Raw genomic sequence first — 16,362 nt, 5'->3', positions numbered from 1 at the left:
AAAGTAGTATCACTCTTTATTTATTCATTTATTTTGGGATTGTATAATAATGTTTTATGTATTTTACCTTGTAACGCGATATATACAGAAAAGAATGTCCTACTTAAAGAAAAGTTTAAATAAAATTTTTCATAGCAGTTTTTACAATTTCCAAACTTGTAACATAACTGGTAAGTTTGGAAATGGTAAAACATTTTAGGCTCATGTTTTATTAAATACATTTAGTACTAAATACATTTATAAATGTAAATTTCATTATTCAATATTTTAAAGATAGACTATGGGGCAGAGGAGGCACAAGTATTTTGGGGGATGTCGAGAAAATTGCCACAAAGTTATAAATGTCATTGAAGAACCTTTATCTAGCCTACATACATAGGCAGATTAGATAACAAATGTCATGTTATTAATGTTAAAAGGGTTTTAATAGGCATGTTTATTCTGATCTGATCTACTGGAAACAAGTGAAAATTTTGTTTCAATGATATTTGTACTTTGGCGCGTGAACAGCACCTGTATGATGAGAGCAAAGCCACCATCAAGTGCCTTGATCCAGGGATTTTTCTTCATTTTGTCCATTTGTCAAAAGGAAGGCTTGGGTGCATGAGAACAACACGCAAACCCTCCGAACGTACAGCCATGCAGACACACAGAAACACATACAGATGCTATTAACCCTCCTCCAGCTCATCAACTTTGCTTTGCAATCTTCCCTCAGAACCATTAGAATACCCTGAAGAAATGACTTTCCAATTAAAGGGGATCTAGGAGAAGACAGCCTTTTTATCTCTGACTCCAGGAGTTCTTTATTCCAATCATTTAAATTGGAATTGATTTTTCAATTTAGCCACTGACTGCTCTGGACATGCAGCAGAGGGGGCCAAATAGAGCTGCGTTCTGAAATATTTGTCCCTCATAAAGTCACGGTGGCCTCGAACGCATTAATGTGTTTTGCACGCCACCGCCGCAGACAACAGATTTTTAGCTCAGCATGCTGATGGAGAGAAAGCCCATCAAGAGTGGCCACCTCCCTCACGCTGCAGAGCACTGGACTGGTGCCTGTGGGATTTTTTTTTTCTGGCAGAGTACGATTGGGTTTATTTTTCTTGTAAGGCAAAGGCAGCTATAATGTAGTGCACATCTAAATAGACTCAATTGATCAGAAGTAATGCACTGATCAGGAGTTTGATATGTCGATCAGAGGGGTCACTTACAGACCTGTCTGTTCACTGTCTTGTCATAAAATATGTGGCCCTGGACCACAAAACCAGCCTTAAGTCGCTGGGGTATATTTGTAGCAATAGCCAAAAATACATTGTATGGGTCAAAATTATCGATTTTTCTTTTATGCCAAAAATCATTAGGATATTAAGTAAAGATCATGTTCCATGAAGATATTTTGAAAATTTCTTACCGTAAATGTATCAAAACTTAATTTTTGATTAGTAATATGCATTGCTAGGAACTTTATTTGTACAAATTTAAAGGCGATTTTCTCAATATTTCGATTCTTTTGCACCCTCAGATTCCAGATTTTGACCGGTTTTGTCGTCCAGGGTCACATATGTATTTTACCTCTGGAATAAACATTATTTCAATCGATTATTATTGAGGCTGATGAGGCTGATCAAGTTTATAATGTGGAGCTGATAATATTTAATCTCCAGTTTAACTAGTTCACATTAAAAGAAAGGAAAGGAAAGGAAAAACTAATGTTTTGTCAAAAAGGCTTCTAAAATGATTAAATGCATCTTATTTATAATTGTATCCTTATGTTCAATTGTTCACATTTGTGTTTTGCCATCTTGGGTGATGAGCTACTACAGACTTGATCTCAGGCTTAATTTGTTCACAGTAAGATAAAAGAAAAACACCTGTGAGAACATGAGAATCTGGCTGAGAAGATGCGTACAATATCTGAACAATGCCACAGCCTCTGAAATCACTCAAGTGCGTTCATGTTAGGGGCATTTCTTGCCTTTTACTGAAGCACAGGTCCACCAAATTACCCATAATTTGATATGCTTTTTCTTTTTTTAAATACTGTTTTTAATAAAAATGGATAGAAATTGTCTTTATCTGCAGTTGAGAGTTCACAAGTTGCACATGCAACAAAAATCTGCTTCGTCGTTGACAAAAGAAGACTGCCAGTTTTATTTTCTACAATGGATTTTAGGCCAATGTCCACTATTTTTGTTTTTGCCCTTTCATGTATTTACATAGAATTTGTTTCTGCCACAAATCCTTTTGAATAAACCAAATGCACAAATGTAAAATACGAGAGAGAATATACAGTTTTTGCATATGCAAAGCATTGGAGTATTTGTATGTATATATATTTGAGATCTTGAAATCTCCTTGAAGTAAAACCGAATCAATCTGAACTTAATGGTGCAAAAAAAAAAAAAAAAGCATCACACTGGCCAAACTTGTGTGTTTAACAGGCCTCAGCTACTGTGTAGTCCAGCCTCTAACAAGGCCTGCCATCAGCACTGTAAATTTCCCCAGCTTCAGCCTGGGCGGAAACAGTTGTCTTCTTCAATTACAATTGGAATCAGATGTGCTTGTGTTTTCCAGCCAGGCCTGTGAAGTCCTCAACAGCTCTGGCAGCTGCCTTTTAATGAGCATTTATTGTTTCGCTGGCCATGGATACCACTTTTATAGGGTCAGGTTCAAGGCGGAATGATTTTCTTCGCACTGTTTTACAGAAGCGTTTAGAGAGGTTTTTGTGGACTGATGGTTCACTCTCGGCTTCCTGACAGCTGCGTTGGCTTGTTTGGCTCTCTCCCCTATTTCTTTTTCTTTTTCTCTTTCCTGAGTTGTTTAATATAGTTGTGTCGCAGGAATACGGAGGAGAAGATTAATGGATGCAAAGGATTGGTGGCAGTTGCGGGGAGATGCAGGACAGAGCAGGCCAGCAGCCATCTGTTCTCTCTACCTTTATGGCTCTCTTAATGGAGGACAGGAGACAAAAGCATCTCCGCCACCAGGCAGGCAGTGAGCATTTCTGTAGCGCCACTGTAAACTAATTGTCAGTTCTTTTGACGATGCGCAAGCCAGCCGCAGACACGTACACATACACACACAGAGTTTCTCCCAAATGTCTTTTTACCTCTCAATCAAGCGTGGTTGGGAACGGTCCAAGACAGTTGCAGCACGTTTAGAGAAACAACGCTATGAGAGAAAAGTGATTAAAAGATCCTCTTGAGGCAAAACAGATCATTCACGGAGACAGGATGGCGCGTAATCAAATTAAGATGAAAATATAGCGATGGCCCTTTGGTCTTTTGAAACGAAACAGAGATGTTCTCAGAACTTCATCAAGTGTTGGCCCATGCTCAAATGCAAATGCGGTCTGGCACTGCTTTCTTCTGAACATCATAATCAGCGCAAGACTTCAGTAGACCTTATGTGGCCTTCATGTAGAGTCAGAAATATCGTAATTATGAACTATGTGGACATAAATGACTAAGGGTTGTCATATTTACCAGTGGGGAACTCATAATTGTCTATGATACTTGCATTATGATGTGCTCCCATGAAAGATGGTGGAAAGCAGCTCTTAAGTTATTTCTATTTTAAGTGCTATAGTTAAAAATAAAAACAAAACAAAAACGTCAAAACAAAAAATAATGCCTGAACGTTGTGAGTGAATAAATGTATATTTTGATACACTTGCAAGTGCGGATATTGTGTGGGTTTTATTCTTTTTTTTTTTTTTTTTTTGTTGTTGTTTTTCCTCTGCACCTATCGATTTCCTACAGGTGTGCAAGGGTAATTGTTGATTGGTAAGTGCTATACAGTAGTTCTAAAATATAAAATTAATATAGCATATGGTCAATATCAAGGTAATTACTCATACTTTTTACTAAATAAATTAAATATTCTTTAAAAAAAATGTATTCATTGTGTAGATGACATGCATAAAAATAATTTAGGCTGTGTAATGTGATGCAGATGTTTTGCTTGTTCATTTTCCTTTATTGATAGTGATCTAATAGTCCAAACATTATAATATGTGACTGTCATCATAATGACTTTTTATCAGATATTCTTCTTTGTCTGAAATTGTTTGCAAAGTCTCACACATTTTGCCTTATTTTACATTCTTTTCTGTTGTGTAAATTATTTAAATTTGTTCCATGCCAGTCTGTTATATTTGTATCATCTATTTCAGGTAATGCTTCCCTTGATGCCACATAAAAATAGAACGAGCTGAGGGTGGTCACTTTGAATATCAGTCAGACAGTCTCTTCTTGGCAAGATTCAGCTGCAGTGAAGTCTAGACTTGATGTTATTAGTTGAAAGTCTGGCTTTGTGAGACTAAATTGACCTAAAAGACTTAATTCTGATATTTGAGGAAAATAAAAGGCCTCTTAGTTTCACATGGGCCTATTCTCATCGCACAAACCCGTCTTATGTTAAACAACAACCTCGCTTTTCTCTGGCGGTGTCGACATCTGTAAAGCAAAATGAAGTTTCCTCTCTGAGTATCAATCTTGTAATTGAGCTCTCGGAGGCCGCTACGTGACGCGCACACACAAGAACCCTCCCCGCTGTCAGATCCCTACACGCGGCTGCCCTGCGCTGTCACACTGAAGTGGTCTCCTTTTCTCTCCTCTCTCTCTCTCTCTCTCTCACAATCATTCTTCTGTCTGCGGCTCCCTGGGCCCTGCAGTGGGAGTCCGCCTGCGCACTTAACGCGTCAGGTTTCAATTATTTTGAATACCAAAAACCTCCCCATAATGAGGCATGACACAGACATGTAGTCGAATTTTAAATTGGATTTAATTGTTTTCTCAGTTGTAACTTCAGTCGGATAACAGAGACAGAGAGGGATGCATTGAAAGAGGGAACGAATAGCGAGAAGTGGGTGGGAGAAAGATGAATTCAGCGAGCAAGGGAGACGGACAGAAAAAGACAGGGTGAAGTCTCTGATCTGTTTCTTAACACAAATCTCTCTTTGTAAGCTCTAGCTAGGGCCATGTTTGGAATTACAACTTTCATGTCTCTTATCCCTGTTGTAATTCCGCCTCGCGTGTTCCGCTGGTGTGATACGATGGATCATGGGGAAGTTTAAGTGAGACTGAATTAAATATTTAACTGATCCGACACGAGGCCTGTCTGCTCCACGGCGCTACAATTAAACCAGGGTGCCGTGCTTGCGCGAGCAACACTCGATCCCCGCTGAACGCTGTCAGGAACATGCTACTTTACAGACTTAAAATAAATCTTGTCCTAATCTATTGAAAACCCTGACAAGTGGAGCCCAAGGTTTGAAGGCACTTAGCTGAGTAGTGTAGAAAAAGGACTGTACATTATTTATGCCCTCTAATGGTGCTGCTATTCTCTGCGTGTGAATCAGCAACGGGCTCGTCCGCTAAAGGAGCCGCCACTGTAATCAAAGCCATATGTTTTCCTCACCTCTCCTCCTCTAACTGACGGGTCAATGGACTTGTCTTTGCATCGAGTGCATTCTTTCAGGGAGATCACGCCTTATGATATAGATTAAAGAGCGCAAGGTCTTTCTCCCCACTTCTGACCAGATAAGATCTTAATGCATAAGCCAGTGAGGGTAAATACAGGCACCACCGGGAACCGCATGAGGCGTTTTCTGAGATTTCTGTGGCTGTAGAGATAATGAAGGGCACCATCCAATCGCTTTCAAACACCATTATCCACCTCAGTTTATTAGGCCAATATGCTACTTTTGGCATGGTTTTGGAGAAGATTTTCCTCAGCTTGGGGATGCCTGGAATTTCCAAACCAGATTTTAAAAGCTTTACCACATGGTGCAAAATGGAGATGATCCTGCATAAGTGCTTATGAGACTGATTTGCAACGGCAAATCTTTGTTTTTTTCGACATTGTGCATGAAAGGAAGTATGGTTGTTTTGAATGTTAGTGGTACAATGGGACTAACAGTGGGTTTATGATGATTTTATTATTATTATTATTATTATTATTATAGAATATTGATTGACAGATTTTAGGAAAACAGTAAAGAAAAATTAAAGGGGGTCATATGACGATGCTAAAAATAACATTATTTTGTGTAGTTGGTGTAATGCAATGTGTTTACACAGTTTAAGGTTAAAAAAAACTTATCTATCTGTTCTTCTCTGCCCCACTTTTCTGAAACGCGTTGATTTTTACAAAGCTCATCATTCTGAAAAGCACGGTGTGCTCTGACTGGCCAGCTGTCCAGTGTGTTGTGATTGGCCAAATACCTCAAGCGTGTGACGGAAATGTTATATGCCCCCTTACCATATTTGGAAGCACACAGCTTTTATAAAGAATATCTCTTTGGGTTTGAGACTTTAGTCTTTGCAACTTTACAGATCTTATTTATGCACAAACAGCTTGTAACACTCCAAAGACAAAGGAAAACTTGAAATTGCATCATATGACCCCTGTAAAAATTATATGAATAAAGCAATTATACACCTCAAAGTAGGTGAGGTATTGTGTCCAAATACTTTTGATATAGCAATACACTTTTGCGCAACATTTACTGTAAGTTGAATAATTAAATGAAAATTTATTTTCTATATACATGCTATTCAACATATGGTTAACGATTCAGCCATACATATGTTTGTTTTTTTAATTTTATTTATTTTACTTATTGATTGATTGATTGATGGTCAAATAACTGGACATCCCAGTGAAATGACTTCTCACTGGTGGCATCTGAGGTCCAGTCATTGTGTTCCTAACCCCGCCCCTTTCTTACAGTCAACTGCAAGCTTACACATCTGCCTCCCAAGACCCCACCTTACATTTTTTCTTTTTTGATAACACGTTTCATGGATGTACATCACAGTATGGAAGGAAAGATCTGTCGCTACTTCCATTCTGTTGCAGACTTTAGTTATTTGGTTTTTACGTCTTTGTAGTCACATGAATTGTAGTCTTCAGGCCACACAGTAGTACATATCATTATGAACTTCTGTGCAAACAAATCTAAGATGTCTGATGAAATGGTGTCTATTTTTATATTAGTTATATCTAAGTTATATTTATGGGCTTTATGCCTTTATTAGGACAGGACAGTAGAGGGCAGACAGGAATGCATTGGGTGGAGAGAGGGGGCAGGATCGGCAAAGAACTTTGAGACAGGAATCAAACTTGGGTCTTCGTAAACACAGTTGTGCTATATGTCGGCGTGCTATATATACGAGGCTATCAGTGCTGACAAAATGGTGTCTACTTTTAAATCTTTAAGAGCTCAGTGGTGATCATTTTAACGTGGATGCTGTCTGAAACGTCTAGTAGTACATATCTAGTTCAAACACATGTCCTAAAGTATGCTCACTGTAAAGCCGTTCACATGAATCACATTCCCCTCGAGTGGACTGAGGAAGCCAGTCAGACACTACCGGTTCTAGTCATGTTTTTTATATGATTTGTGAATTTGGCTCTGGTATAAGTGCTCACGAACACTAGAATCCCATTATAATTCCCATATCACAATATAAAACTGCAACAGCTGAGGCATAAAAACAACACCGTACCAACTCCATTGAAGTCACCGGAGACGCCGCAGAGCAATATCGCACCAAACAGATACCGCGGGCCCACTCTGATCATCACTTGATAGTGTGCTGACAAGCAAACTCTATTAAGCTGTCTTCAAATATGCAAAATGATATGATTTTACAATGATTACATATTCACTTCCCAGCTGGCTGGCTCCGTGCAACTCCATTTGTCATTGACTATTGTGTCCAATTATATGATTAGCTCCAAACACTCCGCCACTTGGAGAGCTCTCGTGTGTTCCAGTGCACTGACTGATTCACAAACAAAGTCATTACAACATGTATTCACACATATCAAATAACAAACAGATGGCCATTGTGCGCCGGCTGATTTGTTTGTAACACGAGCGGCAGAAAAAAGGTAGTTTTTTGCTGGGCTTTGTTTAAGCACCGACTGTTTTATTCCCAGAGAGAGACATCTGGCTGCCGAGGCGGCTAAATCAACTCAAATGAAAGACAATCTTGTTTCCATTAATTTTTCCTGTGGCAAAAGCACTTGTTATGAAGATTCGAAATTACTGAGAAAGCTTCCAGATAATTCATCATATGGGCCGGACAGATGACTGCAGTTGCTCACAGAGTGTCTGTCTCCATTAACTTGCTGTGATGTGTATCAGGTGGGGTGGCTGAAGTGTGTGTGTGTGTGTGTGTTAACATTTACATTGCAAAACTTACAGTAGTGTAATTCTGTAGGTTTGGGCAAATTCTCCTAAACATATTAAACTGAAACATCATTTTGCTAAATGTATACAGTGGTGCCAAAAAGATTTTGGACATTTAAGTCACATTAAAAATGTCCTAATTTCATTGCATCAGATGCAAAATATCAAACCAGGTGGCATCTGCGAAGAAATGATGTTAGAGCTTTCCTCAGAACTAATTTGTAGTAGAACTAACTGGTCTCAAGGGGATTTTTTTATGTATGATTTTAGTTCCCTTCAAGTTCACACAGGTGTCCTAGTAGCTAGTAGAACAACCACAGGTGTAGTTATTCTTATTAAAGAATTTGAAGTGATTGGGGGAAAAAAATAGACAGCAGGCTAGATTTTAAAACTCCTCGCCATCAAACTTTTTTTTTTCCTGTGGAAAAAGACTAGTAATGTATGATAACAAAACTAGTAATGTGCGCTAACAAAGTAAATTTATACATTTTGATTGCATGTGGACTTTAACATTCCGTATGAACATGTTCCACAAAGCTTGACAATTACCCAAACACACCTACTGCTCCTCCATCTGCAGCTGATTGAGCCCGAAGTTGCCTTGTTAGACTGCTTAAGAAAGCAGAGCAATGTTTTAAAAGCACCACAGTGTTCACAGTCTTCAGGAAGAGTAACTGCTTGTTTCTGAATATTAAACTTGGATTGAAGACAGTATTGAAGAAAAGTATTTATCAATTTTAATTAAGCTTAATCAAGTAAAGTGCAGGGTATACATTGTGTATGGGTATTTGATGCATAACAGATTGATAGTTTTTTTTTTTTTTTACAGCATCATTTAGTTTAAGTTCAGCATCAAGTTTAAAATTGAAATTAATGTATATTATATATCACCATCATTTGTGTGTGTGTGTGTGTGTGTGTGTGTGTGCGTGCTTCAGTTTTTCATGTAAATTATCCTGCAATTTGGTATTTAAAATAATTACAAATATTACATACAGTCTCTCAGTAATTATTAGGTCACAAAAGCTGCAAAACATGAAGAGTAATTATAACAGAATGAGAAAAGAAACACTTAGATTGGATATAGTCACAGGATGTGTCAGCTTCCCAAAGAAGAAATCAGTCCATCTGTCAGCAGTCACATATTTTATGGAAAGTTAATGAAAACAAAGAGAACAGTTTAATTGAAAAGATCATTTAAAACTTTAAGCAGATATAAAGCCACTTTCAAGTAATTTGTTAACATTACATGACACCACCTGATGGTGAAATTGAGATAAAGCACTTTGAGAGTAGCATAAATGTGCCCTGGTCAGTAGCGCCACCTGCTGGCGTTTTATATACTACAGATCAAGTTTACTGCCACGTGCTGTACCAAAATCCTGTTTCAGTTCTGTTTTAATTGTGATCAGCTTGTATTAAACAAAATGGTGCAGAATACATGTGTGTGTGTGTGTGTGTGTGTGTGTGGGTGTGTGTGATGATTCCTTACTGTGTTTTTTTTTTTTTTTCATTAAATACCAAAATGATTAGAGATAAAGTGCTCTTACGTAATTGAATTAACTTTTCCCTTTTTGGGAAATTTAATGTGCATTACATCCCACACTGAAAGGCAGTATCTCGTTTTATACTTCTAAAAGGACCAAATATACAACTATGCACTCCTTTAGAACTAACCTCTTCAAAGACATTCGCTGTTTCTGAAGATCATACTTAGTATGACAAAAAAGCATGCTTAGCAAAAGACTAACATGTTCTGCACAGATTGTGCAAAGACTGCAAAGAAAGTTTTGCCATGAAAACTATTTCAAAGACCTTGCTGTGATTATGTAACAACGCACTGTAAACCCGAAAAAAAAGGTAATTTTTAAAATTAATTTTTAAGTTAAGAAGTAAGATTGCTCTTAACTTGAAATATTTGAGTTAGTTAAAATTATTGTGTAATCTCAATTTAAATATGTTTAGTAGCGATTTGCTATAACTAGCTAATTAAGTAAATGCTAACTTGCTAATTAGTAAAGCAATGCTTTCATTAGTATGTTGCTGAATGAGGCAATAAAGAACATTCATAAACCAAATTCATGCTCCACTCATTGCCATGATGGTATTACAAAACACATAAAGCAAAACACAGAACACTACTAAATCTCCCATAACATAATTTTACCATTTACCCTCCATTTTGAGTTCATTGAAGAAACAAGTTCATTGAATTCAAAACAATGAAGCAATTCAGATTACTTAATATGTTAGTTTCATGAACTCAAAAAGAAAAAGAAAGTTCAAAATACAAAAAAAAAAAAAAAAAAAATTGTTTAAAGTAAATAGTTTAATTGAAGTTTGCCCTACTCAAACACCAGTTCATTATATTGAGCGTTTGGGTTTACAGTGCATCCCCATTCTGGCCTAATTGTTTTATATGTATATGAGAAAACTATTAAACATTTTATAAATATTACATTATATGTGGCTCTAACTGTAGCATCCCAGTTTATAACTTGAATTTTCTAAAACACCTCTCAATTTTTAAAACATCACACACACTTGCAGCATGATACACAACCACTGGGAGTTTGTTACAGGGTGTGTTCACGAATAAAATTATTGTGCAGTGTGTGGTGATGCATATCTGGCAGCAAAACTGATACAAGTTTAACTTTATGCAAATGAGCAGTGATGCAATGCAGCAGCCAATGAAGACAATGGAGCACACGTGATCCGTCTCGTGAGTTGACTGCATATTAACTGCAGAGCTGCTGTTACTGTGAGCAGTTTCACTATTTAGTATGATCATTCATCTTGTTCTGCAGTTCTGTCATTTAATTTCCAACTCTGACATGTTTACATTCAGTTTACATTGCTACCATGAGCTGTATTACTCCTCAGATCATGGCACTGGTCAGGTTGCTGAGTGAGCGAAGGCTGTTGGTGCGAAGGCTCTTCCTGCGAACGCTCCTCAGGTAGTTTCTGTACAAGATCACGCTGATCACACGGTCCTGAAACTGCTTCGACACAATGTAGAAGAGTATGATGTCCAGCACTGTGCTCGCGTTCATCAGGAAGGTGGTGAAGACCCCCCAGGTGTTGTAACCCCTCTCACTGCTGGCCAGCAGCATGGAAACGAAACAGATGTGGAAAGGCACAAAGCACACCAGCACCTGAACGATCAGTGTGATGATGATCCGGATGGACTTCTGCTTGACTTTGGGCTTCAGTTTGGACGTGCGGCCGTGGATGAGGTTTTCCACGATGATAATGTAACAGCCCACCATGATGCACACCGGCACCAGGAAGAAGAAGATGATACGTGCGAAGTGGACGGGATTGTCACGGCGCAAGTAGATTATGTCGTGCATCTTGATGCAAGTGGTATAGTTTGTGTTGCGGTCAGGGTCTTCCTCCAGGAAAACAAGCGGAGCTGTGCTGCCCAGGGTCATGATCCAGACTCCCGCACAGGACAGCAGGGCTTTACGGACGCTTTTTAATTCTCGAGTGTGTCGTGGCTGCACAATGGCCACGTAGCGATCTGTGCTAATGAGGGCGAAGAGCCACAAGGCCAGGCAGGGATAGAGCACTGTTATTGCGGCGTTGATCCTGCAGAACACGTCTCCGAAGGGCCAGTAGTCTTGACTATAGTAGACCATTCGAAAAGGCAGCAGTAAGATAAATACCAAGTCCACTAAAGCAACATTGATCATGTAAACAGTGATGGAGTTTCGTCTTTTAGTGGTCAAGGCAAAGACCCAGAGTGCGGTCAGGTTTACCACTGTGCCTATGATGAAAATAATCCCATAAAACACTAGGCTAACAGTCCGGTACACTTGGGGAACGTGGCCTTCCATGATGACTGGCGAAGATGTGTTATGATCCATGATGGTTTGCCTGATTTGACCATAAAAAAGAAAGCAATGTAAAACAGTAGTTTTTGAAAACTATGGAAGCCTGTTTCAGAGTTGGAAAGAAAGGTAATAGACCTAAGTCAGTGTAGCTCTATATTTGAATATGAGGCTGTGAGGGATAGAAGTACAGCTTGTTCAATGGATTGTACCAATTGTCCAGCTGATGAAACATCCTTTCAAAGTAGACAACATTCCATAAACAGTTTTGAAAGTTTATACATTGCGTGCCATTGTAAAGACTGTAAGTCTAACCCTGACAGCTCATTTTCATCCACATAAAATTCAACATGACCTCTGCACTGAGTAAGGCCTATTCAAACTTATCTTACAGTTCTAATAACTCTGTAGTATTTTTTGTAGTTTCTTGTAATTGTGATCGCATATATTGCAATTGTGATTTTATATCTCACTATGTGACATTATATCTTATTTTAAACTCACAATGTTTTTTTACTCTATTTTTTAATATTTGTTTACTTACACTAAACAGAATAAAAGCATAGAAAACATATACATAAGATTTCTTTACATTTAGGGAGATGTACAAAATATTTAATTTCAAACCTGCCTTTCTTTCATCAATGTAGAACAAAAATAGTCTTAAAACAACATGAGGTGAGTACATGATGACAGAATTGTCATTTTAGGTGAACCATTCTTGTAAGACATGCCACTTTTTCTTTTCATTGGAATTTGAAGGTTAGTAAAAGACATCAGGTTTAAAAAAAAAGATAAGTGAAAGACAGTCCTTCTCGATTATGAGTGTTAAGGTACAAAAAGAAGAAAAAAAAACAGTAACAAAATGTTGGATATCAGTCAGTATACCAATTCATCATACTAAGGACGAATGCTACTTTTACTACAATTCTTAGTTATTTATTGTTTTGGCTTTTCTGAATCAGATATCTGTGCAGCATTAATTTATATTCATCACCTTAAATGATCAATCTACAAACGTTTTTGAATATATACTGCTGATGAATGTTCTACTTCACTATTCAGCTTTACATAGAAACCACATTTGACCTACAACATAGTCTACTGATGTGACTGGCTGTTTGTAACACCGATGTGTTTTCAATGGCCAAATTTTGTTCTACAAGATTACAAAGTAAAAAAATTAAAGGTACCAACCTCAGAGATCCATGTTGTTGGCATCGTGACTGTTCTGAGGGCTGTACAGTTGATGACTATAATGTGCCCTCGCTGCCGAGCTTCGATCTAACAGAGGAAGTCATGAAGCTAGTGTCTTATTTTAGATTAGAATTTTTCTTTTGGTTTCTGTGAAGCCCCTTCACTTCCTGTAATGCATGTACTGGTGGAGAATATATCTCAATAGCAAACACTATGTCTTATGCAGTTTGAGAGCAATGGAGAAGTAAAGATGTGACAGGTTTGGGTGCTGGTTATTGATTGGGAAAATAGGGTTTGTCACACAGCATTAGCTCTCTTGGGAGCAGCACACAGCAGGTGGCAACAGAAGGCATCTGGTGTTGAAGAGTTTTAATTAAACACAGGATGCTGAGGTTGGTGGTGTATAAACAGGAAATGAGATCTTTGTAATGTAGGTTTGAGACAGCAGCTCATCTTAAAATCACAGGACGAAAAGAAAAAGCTCTAGACCTGACCAGGCAGAACATTTTTAGGCAAACTCCCTTTGGCTGAGAGGTCAACTGACATCTGTCATCTGAAAACTAATATTAACTATGACTGTAGACTATGCCACATTTTTCACACATATATATATATATATATATATTCTGTCATCATTTGCTTACATTTACGTCATTCCAAACCGGTTTCTGTCCTCTGAGGAACACAAAAGAACATATATTGTCAAAAATGTCTCTTTTCCCCCCAAATATTTTTGTGAGTTAATGTTGACTTTTTTTGTTGTTGTTCTGTGACTAACCTGTGGTAACAAAACCCACACGAGTGGAGTGTTCCAGCAGCTATGCTGTGTGAATATTACTTTAAATACATCATCACTAAAACACTGTAATATGTGTAGTACATTCATATTCTCCATCATTGTGTTCCACCTCTAGTATTTGTGCCAATGTCGACATGACACCTACACTGTACATCGACTGATTCATTCACCCTCTAAAACACCATCTGACATTTCCTCTGCTCAACAATCGCCCACATCAGGAAGTCACTATAGTTTTAACTGACACACAAACATCGTTCTGTTAACAGATCTGTAGTAGAAATCTGGGGATTTTTGTTTTTGGTTGAGATTCATGTGAAAGTATAGAAAAATGAACTATAAAATGAGGAACGTCTGCATGGACTCTGAGTGCACATAGACTTTTTTTTTTTTTTTTTTTTTTCCAGTTCCTCCTTATTAGAAAAAGAGGAAGGAAAGGAAGTCCAATAAACAACCATAATAATATACTTAGTTACATAACCTGTGCATCAATAGGCACACTTTTGAGCGTCTTGAATGAATTTAGTGGATGTATTAGATGGGTATAAGCAATCTGGCTTGTGTTTTCTGGATAAAATTGTATTAATTGAAAATATTTTCAATATTGCAAATATTTTATATGAAGTTATGAAGAACTCTCTCCATTATAAGTATACTCGTATCACTTAGAGCTTGAGTAATACAAATGAATGTATACAATCTGAGCAATGCAAATAAAGGACTTTGCACACTGAGTCCGAAATTTTTGCACGTTAAAAAATAAATACGACGTCACGTTGTGTCAGTCACGTTTACATACTGCCTCTGAAACTTTCGTCCGTCATAACAATTTTTTGGCTCAGGTACGATTTTCTGCATTTTCACATCTGTCCCAGATAGCAAAATTCCTGAGGCCCAGATCAGGCCCACACCTGACACTTTCATCTGGCCCACATACCACGTGGAATGATGCCACTTGGGCGGTCCGCTCCTGTTTGCCAGATTTGGGCCACAAGCAAGCCAAAGAAAGGCCCATGAATAAACCAAATAAAACAGAACGGGCCCAAATCTGGCCCACATTGATTTTAATTCTGACTCAGATCCGGCCCAGATCCAACACCTTGCTCCGGCCCACATACTGTGAAGAATGGCATTTGGGCTGTCCAAATTTGAGCCACAAGCAAGCCATGTCAGCCATGAAAATAAATCAAATAAACCAGAACTGGCCCAATCTGGGCAACATTTATTTTAATTGGCCCAGATATGGTATAGGAAAACTGGGCCACATTTGTGGCATCATATGCGGGCCACTTAAGGCTCACAGCCACATTAGCCAGTGCTCACTGTGCCATATCTTTGCCAAAACTGGCCCAGATACAGTTTAGGATAACTGGGCCACATTTGTGGCATCATATGCAGGCCACTTTAGGCTCACAGCCACATTAACCAGTGCTCAATGTGCCATATATCTTTGCCAAAACTGGCCCAGATACAGTTTAATACATGGGCCACATTTGCTGAAACATATAACACATAGAGCACATTTGGTTTACACCCTGATTAGCCTTTGTTGATTGTGCCACATTTTTGCCAAAGGTGGCCCACATTTGGTTGGCACTTTTTGGGCCATATTCACTATTTACCACATGTGCCACTTTAAGGTCAAATTCACATTACACATTGCTGTGAATACCACATCTTTGCTTACAGAGGCCCACATGTGATTTAATAAATTTGGGCAATTTTTGCTATTTTACATGTGGGCCGCTTCTGGCTTACATCCATTTTGTACGGGCCATAAAAAGGCCAGCAGTGCCATATCATTGCCTTAAGTGGCCCACATCCGCATGCTATCTGGGGTAGCAAGCATTTTGATTGGAAAGGATGATGACTATGAAAAAAACATGCCTCCCAACATGTCTTATAAGCCAGTCACTTTTCCTCCAAAAGATTAATGAATGAGACAGTGTTTTTTATATTAATGATTTCATTACTAATGCCATACATAGCATTATAGATTCTAGAGAAGTGAATATTATAGTTCTAGAGAAAGGGCGCCTGAATAATGACTTAATCTCATTGTTTTTGTAGACTTATATGGAAATATGAGATGGAGGCGAAGGCGATAGAGACAGATTTGAGAATCTAAAACTGAGACATTGTGATCTGAGCTGTCATACATACAGTAGGCTATGTAATACGTAATACGGTGTTATTTTTTATGGATTTGTATGTTTCCTAGGAGATAAAGGTGGGTAAACAGGTCATATACCGTAAATACAGTCATTATTAAACAGTGCTGCAATTTAAATGACAATATAAACACATTGTTTGTTTGGATACTG

The 16,362-nt window shown here is 38.1% G+C and overlaps 1 protein-coding gene across 1 annotated transcript; it reads right to left on the bottom strand.

Annotated features, from left to right (window-relative positions):
- Positions 1-9,337: 9,337 nt before the first annotated feature.
- Positions 9,338-13,736, bottom strand: gpr18 (G protein-coupled receptor 18). Its single transcript, XM_058787802.1, has 2 exons — positions 13,240-13,736; positions 9,338-12,088 (listed from the first exon to the last, which is right to left on the bottom strand). Exon 2 carries the CDS (start codon positions 12,076-12,078, stop codon positions 11,089-11,091), a length of 990 nt encoding a protein of 329 aa, XP_058643785.1. The 5' UTR covers positions 12,079-12,088; positions 13,240-13,736; the 3' UTR covers positions 9,338-11,088.
- Between the last annotated feature and the right edge of the window lie 2,626 nt (positions 13,737-16,362).

The sequence above is a fragment of the Onychostoma macrolepis genome, chromosome 09, assembly GCF_012432095.1.
Source record: "Onychostoma macrolepis isolate SWU-2019 chromosome 09, ASM1243209v1, whole genome shotgun sequence".
In the NCBI taxonomy this organism is placed as follows: Eukaryota; Metazoa; Chordata; class Actinopteri; order Cypriniformes; family Cyprinidae; genus Onychostoma; species Onychostoma macrolepis.
This window is presented reverse-complemented; position numbering and strand designations above follow the sequence as displayed.

What these genes read in the sequence shown, in the direction of transcription:
- gpr18 (XM_058787802.1), bottom strand. Translation starts at nt 12,078, where the DNA reads ATGGATCATAACACATCTTCGCCAGTCATCATGGAAGGCCACGTTCCC.